The sequence below is a fragment of the Leptonychotes weddellii genome, chromosome 5 (genome assembly GCF_054177405.1).
Source record: "Leptonychotes weddellii isolate Sample4059 chromosome 5, ASM5417740v2, whole genome shotgun sequence".
NCBI classification, from domain to species: Eukaryota; Metazoa; Chordata; class Mammalia; order Carnivora; family Phocidae; genus Leptonychotes; species Leptonychotes weddellii.
In genome coordinates this window covers 8314185-8327734 of record NC_138373.1, presented here as the reverse complement: position 1 = coordinate 8327734, position 13550 = coordinate 8314185, and the positions used below count along the sequence as shown (strand labels likewise).

The 13550-nt window shown below is 58.3% G+C and overlaps 1 protein-coding gene and 1 long non-coding RNA gene across 5 annotated transcripts in view; one reads left to right on the top strand and one right to left on the bottom strand.

Moving 5' to 3' along the window:
* Positions 1-13550, top strand: part of POR (cytochrome p450 oxidoreductase) — a 57665-nt gene that overhangs the window by 42587 nt on the left and 1528 nt on the right. For all 4 annotated transcript variants that reach the window (XM_081819493.1, XM_081819492.1, XM_081819494.1 and 1 more), the window contains exons 3-11: positions 5266-5314; positions 8656-8784; positions 10150-10299; positions 10847-10971; positions 11272-11361; positions 11727-11825; positions 12759-12875; positions 12982-13100; positions 13238-13419. In XM_081819493.1, coding sequence (XP_081675619.1) covers positions 5266-5314; positions 8656-8784; positions 10150-10299; positions 10847-10971; positions 11272-11361; positions 11727-11825; positions 12759-12875; positions 12982-13100; positions 13238-13419 — 1060 coding nt within the window. The remainder of the gene's footprint in view (positions 1-5265; positions 5315-8655; positions 8785-10149; positions 10300-10846; positions 10972-11271; positions 11362-11726; positions 11826-12758; positions 12876-12981; positions 13101-13237; positions 13420-13550) is intronic.
* LOC145721511 (uncharacterized) lies at positions 3387-10150 on the bottom strand. The gene is made up of 2 exons (XR_014145240.1): positions 9947-10150; positions 3387-9713 (listed from the first exon to the last, which is right to left on the bottom strand). It is a non-coding gene; the product is annotated as an uncharacterized LOC145721511 (long non-coding RNA).

Sequence of the window (13550 nt, the reverse complement as noted above, 5' to 3'; positions counted from 1 at the left end):
AGGCTGTGTGTAACCGGTGGGAACATCGGCAAACTGCACTGGGTCGTGTCAGGGCGGTGACTAGAGGCACCGGGTCCTCCTGAGTCTCCTCGGCTCTCCCTTTCTCCCCATGCAGCACAGTCCTCCCCGGATCTCTGGAAGCCATCCCCGGAGCCCAGGGGAGAGGGTGGGAGTGTTCCTGCTTTCCCAGGGCTGAAGCTACTGAAGGGGCCCGTGCTGGCCTCCAGAGGTGCTCACGCTTCTAGAGAGAACTTCCCCTCCGAGCAGGAGGGCTAGCCCATCTTGCCCGCCCTTGAACGTTCCCAGCCAGGCCTGCCTGGCGAGCCCCCCACCTCCCTGCCCCCCACTTCCTGAGCTGCCAGCCTGGAATTCCCGCCCCATGCATGTGTCAGAGCCACACACCCCTGGGCGGCCAGAGCTGAGCTCCGCCCGCCCGCCCTCCCCACCCCCAGCTGCATGAGCCTCATCCAAGAGCCCGTCGGCTGCCCGGTTTCTGTGGCTTTCCCTTGGGAACCGTTTTCTGTCTCAGAAGAAAGCCCAGTTCTTCCGCGAGGCCTTCGCTGGTGTCTTCAGACGCCCTGTGGGTGGACTGTGTGGTCCACCCTTTTGGTCTTAGCACGTACCACCCAGTGCCACCGGGCATCTTTCAAGTCCCAGAGTGACCCAAACGGCTTTCTTCCAGGGAACACCCTCTTTATCCCTGAGAGTTAACCAGGCTCCAGATGCTCTACAAGGAACAGGGAGGGGAGGGCACAGAAGCCAAGACACAGTGTTTTCAGTAAGAGGAATCTGAGGCCTTGCAAGGCCACCACTCGTCCGTCACAGGCCCATTTGGTGGCAGATCCAGGATTCAAACTCGAGCCTCCCCCACTTCGGGGGGTGGGCCTCCCATCCTCCATGATTGTCCGCGGAGGCTGGTGCTGGCATTCGCAGGGTGGTGGGGGCACCCCTCCTGCTTCCGTGAGCGAGTCTCAAATCCCCCTTCCTCAGATGCAGCTTCTACGAAACCTTAGTCCTTGAGAAGAGGCAGGAGTTGGCTTTTCTGCTGCTGTCAGACCCTGACGTCAGGTGGGTCAGGAGCCCTCCAACAGCCTTCTCCGGCCCGACCGGCCCAGAGGCCACGCTCAGTGCCGGGCGCGGGGCTGAGCGCAGAGGCCCAAGCAGCTCCCCGCGAGCCTCAGATCCAGCAGTGAGTCGGGAGCATGGAGTTGAGGGCCCGGACGGATGCCTGTGTGCCACGTGAGCAGCAGGGAGAGGCGTTCCGAAGAGGAACTTGTGCGTTGTGTCTTAAGGGATACGTAGGAGTCTGGGACAGAGAGGAAGGGCATCGTGAGGAGAGGCTCCGGGGCAGCCGTGAGCAGGAGGTCGGCGTGGCCCCGGGCGTCTGGAAGGTGCGAGACGCGCTCCGCACCAGAGGCCTCTGTGCTCCTCGGAGTAGCGTCTGTGATACGGTCCCTGCTCGGGGCTTTGCTTTCCTAATTGTCCTCGTTGGACGGAGCCTTCCAGATCTGTCTCCACGCACGTTTCTAAGCCTAGGATGCAGTTTTTATGTTCTTGGTGCAGAAGCGTTACGTGCTCGATGTAGGAAAAAGAGGGGTGGGGGACCTGGGAATAGAAATCAGCCAAAGAAGGAATCAAAAAAGACAGTCACTCAGCCCTGGGAGGGAACAGTTTTCAGCGTGCTCTTGTGTGCCCTTCCGTACCTTCCCTTCTAATCGGAATGGAATTGTGCCACCTGCATTATTCTATAACCTGCTTTTTCCACTTGGCAGCGTATCTCGAGCATCCTTCCCTGCTGGTGGATGTGATCCACGCTCCCTGATTCTTAGACATTGGAGTTGTCCCCTCCTTTTATAACTGTAAAATGCATTTGTAATTTGAAAAACCAAAATTGGGAACATCACAGGAAGCACCTGCCTCGTATTCTAACCCCGCAATATCCCCCTCCAGGTGCTGGGGTATTTCCCTGGAAGCCCTGTCTCTGGGAATAATTAATGGTGTGTGTTCCGTTATTTAAGGACACACACTCTTGTTTTGCTCCTCTGGGTTGCGCATCCTCCCCCAGAAACGGCCACGTGGGAGGGAGGCCATGTCGTGGTCAGCACTGGGGGGGCACAACTGGGTGGATGCTTTTTAGGTGTCAACTAAGTGCATTTCGTTTGTTTTCGTTTTCAGTTGAAGGGAAACTCACACCTTGTGAACTTTGCCATTCTGATCATTTTTTAAAAACGTACAGATCAGTGGCTCTCGTGTGGCCATGGCCACGTACAAAGGGAAATCACGTGTGCCCTGGGAGCCCCTGCTCTTCTCTTCTAGTGTCTCATCAGCAAGGTTTGCGTCGCCGAAGCGTCCGTTCACGTTCGAGTTTGTTTCAGCGTAGGTCGTCCGCTCCCACGGCTCAGAATTCAGCAGGCGTACAGTGGTGGGAGTCCCAGCTCCGAGCCCCGGGAGAGCGTCCTGGTCCCGGCGGAACACAGACGGGAAGGGCAGGGAAGACGGGGCTGTTCGAGGTGGGGCAGGGACAGAAGCTGGACATGTGGTCTGAGATGTTGGAGCAGGGAAGGGAGGGGTGCGGGCCTGAGGGCCTCCAGGCTTGCTCTTGCCCTGCTTCCCGGAGGGGTGGGCCTGCCCCGGGGGCGGGGGGGGCTCTGGGTTGGTGATGCGGAGTCGGGGAGGGCCTGCTCCGGGTTCCTGGGCAGCGGGACCATGGCTGGGCGGGAAGGTCTGGGCAGCGGCACCCTGCTGCCTCCCAGGGGACCCCACAGGTAACGCCCTTGAGCCCTGGGGCCCTGGACCTAATGTAGTGAAAAACCCAGCGGGGCGTAGACAGGAACTTCTACCTTTACGTTTGCAAAATCGTGTGTCTAAACAGCTTCGCAGAGCCCTCCTTAAAAGGAAGCTTCCTTGTTGGTCTTTCCACAGACTCCAGCCCCCTGGCCCCCACAGACAGCGCTTCCATGCAGTGGTAGGGTGTGCGCATGACTTTATTACACTGTCCCGTGCACAGGAGGCCGCAGGATGTCGTGGAAAGGGCAAAGACCTTGGAGTCAGACTGCGATCGGGCCGTTGCCTGACCCCCTTACTGGCCACAAACTAATATGCTGTTGGGCCTCTGGAAGGTGGGCACCCAGTCCCCCCGGACACAGTGCTGCACCCTTATGTCCGTGTCATCATGCGACATTTGCAAAAGCGTGCAAAGTGGTGTTTGTTAGTCCCGTTTTCAAGACGAGGAGCAACGGAGCCCAGGTTCAAGTTCACTCGCTGCAAGTCTGCAGGCCGCAGCCCGGGCTGCCCGGCTCCAGAGCCCCTGCTCGGCCCTCCCCCTCGTGGCACCCCTGCCGGCCCGAGGGTGTTGTTTGTGGGAAAAAGTGGGTTTGAGAAGCAAATTGTGGAAGCACAAACTTTATTAAAATAGAATATCCACAGACAGGTACACGCAGAGAGATGATCTCAGCAGGTGAGCAAGGCGGAATTACCGCCCAGATCAAAGCGCAGATTGTTCTCGGTGCCCTGGGAGCCCCTGCTGTCCCTCGCCGCGTCCTGACTCCGGTCCATGTGCATTGGTTTCGCCTGTTTGGGGACTTTGTACAATGAAGTCGTACTCACACTCTCTCTTCCATCTGGCTTCTCACGCTCAGCACCCCACCCTGGGACTCATTCATTCATGCCGCGGTGGAGAATATTCCGTTGTCTAAATATGCCACCGTCGGTTTGTTTGTTCTCCTACGGGTGGACGTTAATTAGGGTTGTTTCCCGTTTGGCACCCACATGTCTAACGCTGCTGGAACATTCTATGCGCGTATCTCGATGCACGGGCCCCGCTGTGCTCTGTCTGGTGTGCACCAGGGAGTGAGGTGCTGGGTTATGGGCGGGCAGAAGAGACTGCCAAGCAGCGTTCGGGAGCAGCGGAGCCGAGGTCCATTCCAGCAGCTTCGGCTCTCTTCCTGGTAGGAGCCGTTCTAATGAGCGCACGGTACACCGCGCTGTGGTCTTATTTCCCGTTTCCCTGGGGACTAACAATGCTGCCACTCTCGAGAGTAGCGTTAGATGCTCTAAGAAAGCGCTTGCTCAGGTCTTTTGACAGTTTTTCTGTTGGATTATCCAGTCTTTTGCTAGTTGATTGGTAGGGTTTTCTTACGTTCTCCACCCGAGTCCTCTGTCAGATACACAGAAGTTGCAGACACCTGCCGTGCCGTGGCTCGCCTCTCAGTTCCTTAATAGTGCCGTTTTGAACGGAGACGGCCACACTTCAGCGTTCAGACTTGTCACTTTATTCAGACCGGCCGCACTGCACACATCCCGAAGATTTGCCATTCAGAGAGAGGTGTCTGGTTTTGGCGCCTTGCTGTCTTAGGCCTGAGGGTCCCTGGCCAGGCTCACTGGGCATCTTTATTTTTTATTTTTTCTTACTTTTCAAGGATTTATTTATTTTAGAGAGAGTGAGAGAGCACGAGCGGGAGGGGGAGAGAGAATGTCCAGCAGATTCCACATGGCGCGTGGAGCCCGACGCGGGGCTCGATCCCACGACCCTGAGATCACGACCTGAGTCCAAACCGAGCCCGACGCTCAGCCGACTGCACCACCCAGGCGCCCCTCACTGGGCTTCTTTAGATGACCCTGCAGGCCTGGGCAAGGAAGAAGAGAAGGGAAAGGACCGGAAATGGAACGGGGGGCAGGCGGCCAGCAGCAGGGAGGTGGAGGGTGGGCCGGCAGTGGTGCTGCTCTCGGGAGGATGAGGTGCAGGATTCTAGAAGGTGCTACAGCCCCAGGGAACAGGTCACAGTGGCCCCAGTGCGGGGACGGGGAGGGGTCTTGGGAGCGGAGCAGGGGTCTGTGGGGTGAGGCAGTGGATGGGAGCATTGGGCCAGAGGCCACGGTGGGACACAATCCTGAGGGCCATCCCGGAGGAAGTGGTGTACAGATCGGTGCGTCCGAGTATGGCGTGTGGAAGGGAGTGGCAGGCGAGGCCGGGGACAGCTTCTGAAGGGACTTGCGTGCCCTGGTCTGTGGCCTTGGGAGCCTGCGGGGACTGGAGGTGAGATAGGGCCATCGGGACCCTTGGCTGGATGGTGAGGGACGGGAGTAGGGACCCTTCTTTGCTCGCATGGATCTGGGGGCTGGAGGGCCTGCCTCTGGCAGCGGTGGCGTCTCAAGAGGCTTTGGACTGGCTGCAGAGGACGTGGGGAGGCTGAGCCGGAGGGGAGCTCAGAGTCCTGCCCTCGGGCCACGCGCATTCCATGCCCACCGGGTACTTTTGTCTTTCAGGACTTCCTCCGTCAAAGACAGCAGCTTTGTGGAAAAGATGAAGAAGACGGTGAGTTTTCTCCATGTCTGTGCCCTTCCCCGGGGGGTCGTGGCCCTGGTGGACGAGGGAGGGAGGCCAGCTCCTCTGGACAGGAGGGGAGAGCGGGCGCGAACATTCTCGGCTAACCAGAGCCCGAAGTTGCTCTGCCCTGCCCAGAAGGCTTACCCTCTTTTTCGGATGTTTACTTCTTGAACCAACTGCACTGTAAGACTAGCCCCTCCCTCCGACTCGGGGGGCTCTCCCTTTGTCCTTCCTCCCGGTCCAGGCCCCAGGCTGGAGCAGATAGAAACCTCACACAGCTGTGGCCAGAGCCCAGCTGTGGTTTTCTCTGGTTTTGTTGAAGTATTTCGTTTTATGGGAAAGTACTACATTCAAACGCTTAAAATCCCAAACAAACTCTCCTGTCCCTGCCACTCATCACCATTGTTCTTAGCCTTTTGTGGATCCTTCTAGGGCTCCTCTATGCCACCAAAAAACCCCCAGATCCTTATTTTACATCTTCTCAGAACACAAAAGGTGGCAATTATATGTCATAAACCATGCTTTTCTGTACCTGGTTTTTTTGTTTTTTGTTTTAACTTACTGATGTGTGTCAGAGCTCCTTCCATAGCCAATTCCAAGACCCCTCCCTCCTTTACTGTAGCTGCCTAGTGATTTCATTCTGTGACCGTGAATACGACCCTTTGTTTTTGCTCTGCCCTGTCGGGGAGGTGGGGAGGGGGCGTCGGACTATTTCTAACCTTTAGCTCTTACAAACGATGCTGCTGGGTCCCTGGAGACCAGTGTCCACATCTGCAAATACAGTAAAATCCCAGAAGTGGAATTGTTGGATCCAAAGGTGTGTGCATTTGTAATTGTGATAGAAGCTGCCAGATTCCCGCCCCCTGCAACGCCCGCCCGCCCCGGGGTCACACCAGTGCACCCTCCTTAGCTGTGTGTGGGCAAACCTGTTGCCCCACAGCCTTGCCAGGAGAGTTTATCATCCAAGTTTGGAGGTTTGCCAGTTTTCTCGGTTAAAAAAAGCTGTCTCCAATTTGCATTTTTCTTGTGAATGGGTTTCAGCAGATTCTTGTGTGTTATGCCAATGGCATTTCTTTTTTTTATAGATTTTCTCTTCAAATCTTTTGCCCACTCTTCTGTCGGGATTGATCCTTCTCGAGGAATTCCTTAAAATGATGGAGAGTAACCCCTTGTTTGTGACACAAGTTACAAATATTTTCCCAGTTAAAAGTTTGTGTTTTGACCTGGTTCATGTGCACGCGTGCGTGTGTGTGTGTGTGCGTGTGTGTGTGTTGCCGTGTAAAGTTATTCAGTGAGGGCACTTTATTCCTCCTGTGACTTCTGGACTTTCAGTTATTTGCAATTTGAGTCATTAAGGCTAAAGAGAAAAGAATCCTTGCACATTTTCTTTTCAGTGCTTTCTAATACTTTCTCATTCATAATTAAAATTCAGTCTGTTGGGAATTTATCCTGCTGTACGATGCGAGGCATGGATCCACTGCTAAGCTCCATGCAATTGCGCCCGTCTTTTCCCCACTGGTTTTATCAAATATATGATTCCCACATGTATTTGGGCCTTTTTCTAGATTTTCCTGTCACAGTACTTTGATCTGGCTGTCTGTGGACAGTATCCTACTGTTTCAGTTACTGAGGTTTTACAAAGCTTGCTTTAATTTCCATATTGCTAGGCCCCGCCCCCAACCCCGCCCCAGCTCTTATTTTCCTGTTTTCCTGGCCCTTATTTTATATGTATTTGTCTGGGGTAACGGCTTTAGTGAGATACAGTTTACATTGCATACAGGTCACCCTTTTAAAGTATACACTTCAGTACTTTGAATGTATTCCCAGAATTGCACCAACCACCACCACCGTCCATTCTAGAACATTCGGTACCCCAAAAAGCCACCCTGTACCCATTAGCAGCCATTCCCCACTCCCTAACCCACACCCCCCTCAGCCCGAAGCAACCGTTCATCCACTTCCTGGGCCCTTTAGAGAGTTGCCTGTTGGGGACCTTTCCTATAAACGGAATCATTCCGTGTGTGGCCTTTCGTGTCCGGCACCTTTCACTGAGCTTCGTGGCTTCGGGCTCCATTTCGTGGCACGTGCCGGCCCTGCTTTCCTTCTCATTGCCAAATCACATTCCAGCAGAGGGATTTATTTCTCCACACGACCTTGAGGATGAAGTTGTGGGGGTAAAAAGAGCTGTTTGGATGTTGCGCTGACTGGTGTTGGTTTCTGGATTGATGCGGGGAGAACGGATCTCTTGAACGTTGAGTCTTTGTGTGCAAACTCCGGGCCTCTTGTTTCGGTTGAATCCTTCATCAGGAGCTTCTTGCAGGTTCCTCGGAAGGGTTATCTCTAAGTACTTCATATGTTTTGATGCCACTGTAAACATTTAGGTACTATTTCATATTCTGTTTTGTCCCCTTAACCTGAAATCCTGAGACTTCCCTGTTTCGCTAGTTTTTGTAACGATTCTTTAAAAGAACCTTTGTAGATGATCTATAGGACATTCAGGAAATAGAAAAGGTATGAGAACAATTTAAAGCAATTATAATCCATACATTTTTTTTTCCTTTGTACCCACACGTTAGGGCTCCATGGAAAAACCAGACAGCAGTCTAGGGCTTGAGGGCACTGGAAACCTACCGCAGAGAGACCTCATGTTACATAAAGGGACCGGAAGGTGGACATGCCTGGCTTCCGCCTCCCAGCCTTCCACATCCAGTCAGCTGGGCCTAATTTGCTGCACCCCAAGCCACAAGGGAGTCTGGGGAATAGAGGTCTGGCTTCTCAACAGCTGCGGGAGAGGCCACAGGAAGAGGCGGGTTGAGTGAAGAGCGTGGGAGCCCATCCACTGGGTACCTTTCCTGTCGTCTGGATTTTTATAAAGAATATTCTGTAATCACAGTTCTCCATGTGGAGACTATTGGTCTGCTTCTTGCTAGTCTTTCCCCCTTGTGCATTTGTGTATAAACAAAACGCATAGAGGTACACATGATGTGGGTCTAGAACAAAATGGGAGTATACTGTACATACCTGTTTGGTCACCTTTTTTTTTTTTAACTGAACATTACATTGTGTTTTTTTCCCGTGTCATTTAATAATCTGTCTAAAGTGTGATCTCGAACAGCTGCGTGTCTGGGTGGCCTTGGTCACCGTCCATCACAGTAGCTGTGGCAGCGAGAGGGTTGCCCCAGAGGGACTTAGGAGGACTGGAGGCAGGAAGGGAGAGGGTCCCCTTGAGGGACCCCACCTGCCTAGCCTGCCCTGCGGTCACCTGGAGTCTCAGGTGAAGCCTGTGGCTCTTGGTCCCTCACTGACCCCGCGTGTCTTGCTTTCTCTAGGGCAGGAACATCGTCGTGTTCTACGGCTCCCAGACGGGGACGGCGGAGGAGTTTGCCAACCGCTTGTCCAAGGACGCCCACCGCTACGGGATGCGGGGCATGGCTGCAGACCCCGAGGAGTATGACTTGGTGAGCACTCCCCGCACCTTGGCCCTTCCAGTAGCGACGAAGGCGTCCAGAGCATGGAGACGTGTAAGGGACTGAGCCAGCCGAAGGGACGGACAGTCATGGGCATTTCCTGTCGCTGGTCCGGGTCACCGGGTGGCCCCGGGCGTGCAGGTGTGAGCTCCCGGCGCCGTCCATGTCCAGCCTCCCCTGCCCTGCACGCCATAGGCTTGCCCGGGCTGGCCGGTGCAGGGAGACGGGACTCAAGCACCTAGTGGATCGGGTCTCAGCAGTCCAGGAAGGAAGGGTTTCTTGTTTCTCCCTTGCGCCCCCAAACCGTAGCGGCAGGGGAGGCAGCCCGGGCAGCCCGGGATGGGCACCGCACGGAGCCCTGCAGCTAGGCTGTGAAACGAGACTTTATTAAAAAGCTCGTGTATTAACTGGAACAGGAACAGGGCCGGAGGGAAGGGCCCAGGGAGCCTGAGAATTGGGGATTAAGGTCCCCTGTTGGGAGCTGCAGGATGCCCCTGTCCCCCATCAGCTCCCCTCAGGTCACCCCAGGCCTGTCTGCCGGACTTAGTGCTCACGTCCTGCTTTCCACTGCCCCCAGCCTCTCCTGCAGGGGGCGCAGGGCAGGCTCGCCTTGCTCATTGGCCTCCTGTCATTGGCTGTTTGTCCTTTCCTGAGCATGGCGATGGAAACGTCCAGCCATCTGCTTGCCTGTTTATGGGGGGGGGGGGTACGGGTAGGAGAGCTAATGCCAGCCAGGTCGCCGGCCCCAGGGAGGGGAAGAGGCTGGCCAGGAACAGGTGGTCCTGGGAGAAGTCCGGAGTTGCCGTCCTGCTCCTCCCCGGATGGGGTCCTTGTGGGTCATGGCCCAGGCCCGACCTGTACGCGGCCCAACGTCCTTTAGTCTCGGGGACCAGCACCGCCACCCCTCTGGCTGCAGATCTCTGTGTTAGGTTGGTCAACAGTTGGTAAGGAATTTGCAAGAGCCCAGGCTCCGCTGTGCTCCTGGGACTTTGCGGGACGAAGAGGCTCTCCCCCAGGGGCCCAGGTTCTGAGTGCCAGCTGGGGGCTCAGCACCCAGGCCCTCACCCGTGTTCATCTGAGCCTGCCGTTCCCTCCCCTCGGGAAATACACCCCCCTCCACTCCAAACTGCAGATGTCTAACTGTCCCACGCACCGGTTCAGCCCCTTCCGTGCAGGCCTCCCTGACTGACACCCTGTCCTGAAAGAATCCCCGGCCGACCCGGAGCCTGTGGGACGCCCCTGCCTGGCAGCTGCCCCGGGCAGGGCCTGGGCCCACCTGTCTGCATCCCATCAGGCACAGACCTGACGTGGCTCAGTCAGGGTTGCTGGGCCCGGGCCCCGCTCTTGTGTCCCCAGGCCGACCTGGGCAGCCTGCCGGACATCGAGAACTCCCTGGCCGTGTTCTGCATGGCCACCTATGGTGAGGGGGACCCCACGGACAACGCCCAGGACTTCTACGACTGGCTCCAGGAGACCAACTTGGACCTCACTGGAGTCAAGTATGCGGTGAGTCACCCCATCTTCTCTGCAGTGGCTTTCCCTGCCTGTGGCACCTCTCCCGGGCCTCTGGACCCCCGTGTCCAAGGGGAAAGCCTCCCTCCCGTTGCCACCTCACTCTGATCGGCCAGGGCGCTTCCAGCTGGGGGGCCTGGCGGGGAGGCCGGGGGGAGGCTGCTCTGGGGACAGCCCTCTCTTCTGGCCGGGGCCCCGTGTTGAGCGTCTCCTCCCCTGTCCCTGGCCCCACTTTGCTTCCCCGGGGGCACAGGCTGCGGGAGCTGACAGGCGAGAAAGGTGAAGCAGGCTGGCCCCGATTTGGCTGGGCCAGGAGCGCCGGGTAGGGACGGTGAGTTGCCCCTGCTGCTCACCCAGGGGTGAGGCTTACAGGCTGCAGGTCACCAAAACCCAGCCACTTCCGGGGGCCAAGGTGGCCCACCTCACTGTGCCGGGCATCTGGCAGCCGTGGAGGCCCGAGCGTGCATGCGGGGTGGCCAGCTCTGGGGAAACCCACCCCTGACCCTGACCAGGACTCAGACCCGCCCCTCTGCCCGCACAGGTGTTTGGTCTTGGGAACAAGACCTATGAGCACTTCAATGCCATGGGCAAGTACGTGGACAAGCGGCTGGAGCAGCTCGGCGCCCAGCGGATCTTTGAGCTGGGGATGGGCGATGACGATGGGAAGTGAGTGCCCCCCCCCACCCACCCAGCCCCGGAGCCCACGGGGGTTAGGGCCGACTGTGGCACGCGAGGGGAGGGGAGCACAAAGCCACGTGTCAGCGAGCCTCCTGCCAGGCACACCCCGAGGCAAGGGAAGGAGGTCCCCACACCCCACCTGCACCCCCTTCTTTGTCTCACCCCCTCCTCTCGGCTGTTCCGGCCCCGGGGTTTGCACAAACCCTCCAAATGCTGCCCGGTGCCGTGGGTTACATCCCTGAGGCCCTCGGGCTCCCCGGGGCTGGGCTCATTCCCTCGTGTCGCCAGCCTGGAGGAGGACTTCCTGACGTGGCGTGAGCAGTTCTGGCCGGCCGTGTGCGAGCACTTTGGGGTGGAAGCCACCGGAGAGGAGTGCAGGTGAGTGTGTGCCCGCAGGCTGGGCGGGGAGCGAGCGCCCCCCAAGGGTGGGAGAGCTGGCCTGCAGGGGCCCCGGCGGGGACCCCACGAGAAGCTGGTAGAAGCTGAGTCCCAGAGCGTGAGGCTGGGTCCAGGCACTCGGGCTCTGCTGGGCAGTGGGGGCTTTCCTTACCTTCTCACGGAATGGCCTCGAAGCCGGCAGCTCGCCAGGCCCCCCCAGCCCTCCTCCTTGTCGGCTCCCTCTCCTTCGCACCGCCTCCAGACCCTCCCCGCGGCGGGGTGGCAGGCGTGGTCTCAGTCCCTGTCCCTGAGGCAGCCTCCCTCCTCCCGGGCCCCTCCCCGCCTCACCCTGTCTCCCCTTCCAGCATTCGCCAGTATGCGCTGGTGGTCCACCCAGACATAGACCCAGCCAAAGTGTACATGGGAGAGGTGGGCCGTCTGAAGAGCTATGAGAACCAGAAACCGTGAGTAGAGGGCGCGCGTGGGGTCCCGGGGCCCACTGAGCAGCCAGCAGTCCTGTGTCCCCTCCTTATCTCCACCCTCGTCCCGGAGCGGGCAGGGGTGGGGGCACCCATGATTTCCTCCCCACCGCACAGGAGGGCATAAGGCCCAGAGCAGAGAGGCGGAGGCCGCCCCCCCGGGCCCTCCCAGTGGTCCCTCAGGCCAGGGCACCGCACCTGGCAGACTGGCACTGGGTCCGTTAGCGCTTCCTTTGACCTTTTGCCCTGTAAAGATCCTGGGGCCGGGAGGCCCAGATCCGTGCCTGGACCAGGACAGCGTGAGTCTGGCTGAACTCTGGCAGAAGGGCTCACTTTCCTTAAAACCCACCTCGGTATTTGGACTTTTTTGTCCAAAAACAGTATTCCTCTCTCGGGCCCCTGACTCCCCTTACCCCTGGGTGCCACCCGGACCCCTAGAGCCGCCCAGGAAAAGTCCCCCCGTTATCCCCAGAATTTAAGACCAGTGACTGTGCAGAGTAAAACTGCTGGTGCACGGTCCAGGGCATGTGGGGTGAAGGAGCTCTGCTCCAGTCACTGGGGGGCCGGGCACCCTCGGTCTTGGGGAGCCATCTTCAAGGGGCCTGGTCCTCCTGCGCACTCAGCCCACAAACAGGTAGTACGTGGAGGATCTCCCCGGGTTTTAGTGGCCAGCCTCTGTTTCCTTATTTGTAAATAGGGAACTGATAACCTAGTTCTGCCCACTCTGGGGGGTTGTTGGGGGCCCTGCCTTGGATTGGGCTGGGAGAACCTTTCACATATTTGGAGAGCCTTCCTGGGGCCCTTGGAGGCCGGCTCTAAGGTTCCCTGTGTTCTGTGAAACCTGAGGGGTCCCCTGGGGGCAGGGAGATTCAGACTGAAGTCCCAGCCAATCACTGCGCTGCTCTCTTCCCCACCCAGCCCCTTCGATGCCAAGAATCCCTTCTTGGCTGCTGTCACTGCCAACCGGAAGCTGAACCAGGGAACAGAGCGCCACTTCATGCACCTGGAATTAGACATCTCAGACTCCAAACTCAGGTGCCCGCAGCCGCCCCCTCCCCCAGCCCACTCAGGGCCTCTGGGCCGCCTTCCCTGACCCCCAACCCCTCCTGAGCCTCACGTTCCCCTCGACCCCCACCCCCAGGTATGAATCTGGGGACCATGTGGCCATTTACCCAGCCAATGACTCTACCCTGGTCAGCCAGCTCGGTGAGATCCTGGGTGCCGACCTGGACGTCGTCATGTCCCTGAACAATCTCGATGGTGAGTCCCCTGGATTCGGGGGACCCCCCCCCCACCACCCCAGGCCAGGCCCGAGCCCCCACAGTTCCAGGTGCTGGAGCAGACCTGCTGGTCAGCGGCCACTGAGCCCAGGCCCTCGTCCTCCCCTCTCCCCGCAGAGGAGTCCAACAAGAAGCACCCCTTCCCCTGCCCCACCTCCTACCGCACGGCCCTCACCTACTACCTGGACATCACGAACCCGCCTCGCACCAACGTGCTCTACGAGCTGGCCCAGCACGCCTCCGAGCCCTCGGAGCAGGAGCAGCTGCGCAGGATGGCCTCCTCCTCGGGGGAGGGCAAGGTAGGCCCGGCCCCGGCCCTCCCCTCCTGCACCCCGGTGTCCCCGGCCCCGCCCCAGCCACGCCCTCGCCTCCCGCACCCCGGCGTCCCCGGCCCCGCCCCCCGCGCCTCACCCTGCTACCGGCTTCCGCA